Consider the following 4297-nt stretch of genomic DNA (forward strand, 5'->3'; position numbering starts at 1 on the left):
GCCGCACACGTTTTATCCGATACATTTTACCTAACTAATGTGGTTTGCAGTTTAATGTATTAGTCACTGAGTTTACTCAGTGTGAAATATGACAACCGTAGATTCCATCGTCATAGAAAGCAAAATACGACAAAATGCTATCATCGTCCAACACAATTGAATACATACCACAAGTAGTATTTTCCAAAATTTTAGAGAAATATGAAATTGAGCATGTTGTCCATTTTGAACGAGGATGTTAAAATTTTCGGACACGTTTTAGGTATGGTGAGATTTTCGTTTGTTTGTTTGTTTTAATATTTTTCAAAATTTTTGGGTTAAAAGTTTAAGAAATAGTTATTTTTAACTAAACCCCATAGATTTATTGTATAAGATAAGTTTAATTAAAAACCAAATTTTTGTATAATTTCTAATTCATTGTATGTTTCATCTACGATATTAAAAAAGATAAATTATTAATATATACTATTTTAACCACAAAAGTACTTGAGACTATACCAGCTAATTTGTTTCTAATATCATATAAAATTTTCTTCCACAAAACTTCACTTTCCTATTATATATACCATTGTTTTTTAAACAAATTAAACATTATAACATGACAAAATAGAAACTCATATATCAAATTTGAATAAAAGATTACTCTAAAATCCTTACATTTCACAATAAAATTTACTACAGATAAATTTATATTTTATATTTAAGTTTAATCTAGGTGTCAAATTTTACTAATTATTAACCGTGATTCATCAAATTTTTTATGATTTGAACAAATAATTAAAATAAAATAAGTGTTTGGAGATAGTTCATAATTATTTAGCCAATAAAGATTTTCTTCTTTTTTTTTTAAAAAAAAGGTCGCATAATCTTAAGGTCAGATTTAAGTGTCGCAATCTAAATAATGTCTTCTAATTTCTTCAAATAATACTGTTAAACAAAGCTAAATCCGTAAACAAATATTTTATGGTGAAGCATCTTGAGAATTCAGACAAGAGATGTAAAATAAATATTATAATCTACGGAGTTCATTGCATTCATCCGGTTGATGTAAACATATTCTATATTAAAGAATTCTGCGTAGTATAAATTTTGTGGGGAGGCCACAGAATCTTGAAATAGATATAGAAGTTAAATGAAGCGCAGGAGAGAGGCGGAGATGGTGGCATCGGAGATGAGGTCCGCCATTGAGCAACTGTCCCAGATGGAGGCTCACCGCAGAACCACCCTGGACACATCCGGATCCGCCGGAGGAGTCGACTGCGATCAACTCACCGCCACTGCTCAAGTTCCCATCAAGCCTTTTCTTTCCCTTTGCAATCTGCTGATTCAAGTTCTTGGTTGCCCTCTCTTTCTATATCTCTCTTTGTTCATATTTATGTCATATCTGCAGTGATTATCTGTTTTATTAATTATTCTCTGTGAGTGCAGACATTTTTAACATATGCTTTATATTTAATACAAAAATTCCTTGTCTGTTGTAATAGCTTCCCAAGTATTTGTTTTGCAGATAAGATAGGGCCAACAATGGCTGTTTTGAGACTAGACATTCATCAGAATATACAGGTATAATTAAACTCAAAAAATCGTACCATTACTGCACACACTCACACGCACACATATATATACATATATATTATATGTGTATGTTATAACTTTGATATGTTGTTCATCTATTGTGTTCACCAATGAATGAAGTGACTGACATTCACATATTTGATGTATAATTTTGATATGATTCATCATATCCAATAAATGATGTCATCTGATTGGTGAACACATAGATAGAGATGATAGACAACATACACAAAATTATATATATACCTGAATTAATTATATATATGATCATATGGTAAACATTTTTTTTTGTAAAAAACAGTCAGTAAATTTAATATATTTGTATTTAAAATGAACTACTGTTCAATTTAAAGACATGCATATGAGTTTGTTTTATTTAAAATTATAATAATTGATTTCTATATTACTTTTGTCTCGACCTGATGGATAAAATTGTGCAAATATGCCACTCCACTGCTAAGAAACAGACAAACCATTATTTTGACTTTAGCACATTACTATCGTAACTTCACCGAATGCGCTTTTACATTTTTGCCCATCGTCTTAATATTTATTCTTCGAGTCAACGAGCCGGCTAGCGTGCTCACGCATACACACTCCCCCTAGTTAAACTCCGCTTAAGATAAGTTTAAAAACATATATTTTGACGGTATAATTGATTTATTTATGTGTGACAGATCAATTTGATCCATATTTAGGTTCAAAAAAAATATTTTTAACATAAAAATAATATTTTTTTATAGATTGGATCGGATAAGATATCCGTGAGTTTTTGTATTAGTTTAAATATATTTACAGGAGTCGGTCAAGATGGAGGCCAATTAATCCAAAATGTCATGGGTGTTTCTGTCATGTTATCGTGAAATTGTCAGATTAATAGAATATTGAATAGTTTTTATTTACTTATTATTCGTGCCAGTTCTGTGTATTTATCCAATGCGGATAATTAATTAATGGTTGTTTTAATTAATTAATAATTTGATTTATACAGAGATTAGAGAAGTTCCATGACTCCGATCCTTCGACATATCGGGATGTGGTGGAGATTTTAAAGAAAGAGGTCGGAGACAAAGCAAAACAGGGTCCCACTTGTAGTAAATCCTTTGTCTGGCTTACTAGGTAATTGATTCTTTTTATTTCTATACTAGGTTAACATTTTTAATTTCTCGAGTAACAATTTTAAAAAAACGTCCGTTAGAAAAAATTATATTTTTGACTATGTATGTTTATCGCTTTGTGATTTTTGATTTTATATTGTTAAATTTCAACTATTTTTGTTTTGTAATTTAGTTGTTTTTCGACGTGATTCTGATGTGATATTAATACAGAGTTGACGTGTGTAGTGTACTGTCGTATAACAGTCTAAATAGAAAAAGACAAAAAAAATTAAAAATCGAAAAATACAGGACTAAGCAACAATATTCATTCATCCATTTCGAGAATTAGATTAGATTTTTAAATGTTTTGTGTAGAAAACAATTAATAAATAACAATAGTTTGCTCCTAATATGGCCTTCTCCTGTATTGCGATTTATTGCTTGCAGGTCTCTTGATTTCACCTTAGCTTTGTTAGAATTTATAATGAAAGACAGTGGCAGGCCGATGCAGCAAGCAGTGGAAGAGTCATATAACAGGACTTTGAAGCCTTGGCATGGATGGATATCTTCTGCAGCATATAAAGTACTAATTTTTTTTAAAAAAATTCTTTTTTATATATAAAAAAATATTGATGATAAATTTAGAAAAATAATATTAATAAGATAACTGACATTTTATTCATTTTGATTTTAAAACTTTTATGTATGTGTTTGTTTATGTTTTGTAGGTAGCTCTAAAATTGTTGCCTGATATGCAAACATTTACTTCTGTTCTCAAGGCCAATGACCAAGACTGTGACATGCTCAAGGAAGAAATGCAAACGATGATTTCCTTGCTCATCCCTGTGATCCAGCAAAACCAAGATATTATGGTATATAATATTTCTATTATTCAGTGATCGATTTCGGGAGGTCAAAACACACAATTCTTTGAAAAGTTGTGCGACAAATTCAGATATTAGATCTGTCTTGATCAAGTTCAGTTGCTGATTTACCTTCTTTTTTGTTTTTTTGCCTCTTCTATGTAAATGCAGAGAACATATGGATTGGATACGTTGAAGGCTACATAGAGGAGACATCTGAGGAAAAAATAAATAAACGAAGTTCAATTTTGCTGGTTCCATATCATGTCTTATGACCATTATTTAGGTGCTACACTTACATAAAACTATATGTTGTACAGTAGAATGTTTGTCATTTTCGTCGAATAATCTGACTTTCATGAGCTTATTTGATCAACGTCGCGATTTTTTACACCCTCGGCATGTAATATTCTTCCAAACTGCTGCACGAATATCTCAGTTATTTTATTAAGATGGCTTTTTGTTAGTTTGTTCAATGAAAGAGATTTTGTATCTTAATTAAGATTTATGATGTTGAGCGATCTATTTCATACAAGAGTTTCCGGTACTTGTTAAGATTGGAACTTGGACCTAACTCAATCTTAAAAGCTAGTTCAAGAGGGAAGGATCGTCCAAGTCCATATATATGCAACTCTCAGGCAGGGGCGGAGCCAGGATTCATGAGTACCTGGGACTGACTCCATCATGTATTAGACAGTAATAAGTTCGATTATAATTGAACCGAATTTTTTAAAATCGAATTAACTGAACTTTTTTTTTGAC

General features: G+C 30.6%; 1 protein-coding gene across 2 annotated transcripts; it reads left to right on the forward strand.

The window, feature by feature from the left end:
• Window positions 1-1004: 1004 nt before the first annotated feature.
• Window positions 1005-3985, forward strand: LOC142551672 (glycolipid transfer protein 3-like). Of its 2 annotated transcripts, none has more exons than XM_075661034.1 (6): window positions 1005-1337; window positions 1508-1563; window positions 2567-2694; window positions 3120-3255; window positions 3401-3544; window positions 3707-3985. In XM_075661034.1, the coding sequence occupies exons 1-6, from the start codon at window positions 1133-1135 to the stop codon at window positions 3740-3742; spliced, it is 705 nt and encodes a 234-aa protein (XP_075517149.1). In that variant the 5' UTR covers window positions 1005-1132; the 3' UTR covers window positions 3743-3985. The 2 variants fall into 2 exon arrangements, with proteins under 2 accessions (XP_075517149.1, XP_075517150.1); XM_075661035.1 differs by having other exon boundaries at window positions 3452-3544.
• Window positions 3986-4297: the final 312 nt, after the last annotated feature.

Source organism: Primulina tabacum, chromosome 7 (assembly GCF_025594145.1).
Source record: "Primulina tabacum isolate GXHZ01 chromosome 7, ASM2559414v2, whole genome shotgun sequence".
In the NCBI taxonomy this organism is placed as follows: Eukaryota; Viridiplantae; Streptophyta; class Magnoliopsida; order Lamiales; family Gesneriaceae; genus Primulina; species Primulina tabacum.

What these genes read in the sequence shown, in the direction of transcription:
- LOC142551672 (XM_075661034.1), top strand. Translation starts at nt 1,133, where the DNA reads ATGAAGCGCAGGAGAGAGGCGGAGATGGTGGCATCGGAGATGAGGTCC. An exon ending in TCCTTTGTCTGGCTTACTAG is followed by an intron (nt 2,695 to 3,119) that starts GTAATTGATTCT and finishes TATTGCTTGCAG; the next exon opens with GTCTCTTGATTTCACCTTAG. An exon ending in AGCAAAACCAAGATATTATG is followed by an intron (nt 3,545 to 3,706) that starts GTATATAATATT and finishes ATGTAAATGCAG; the next exon opens with AGAACATATGGATTGGATAC.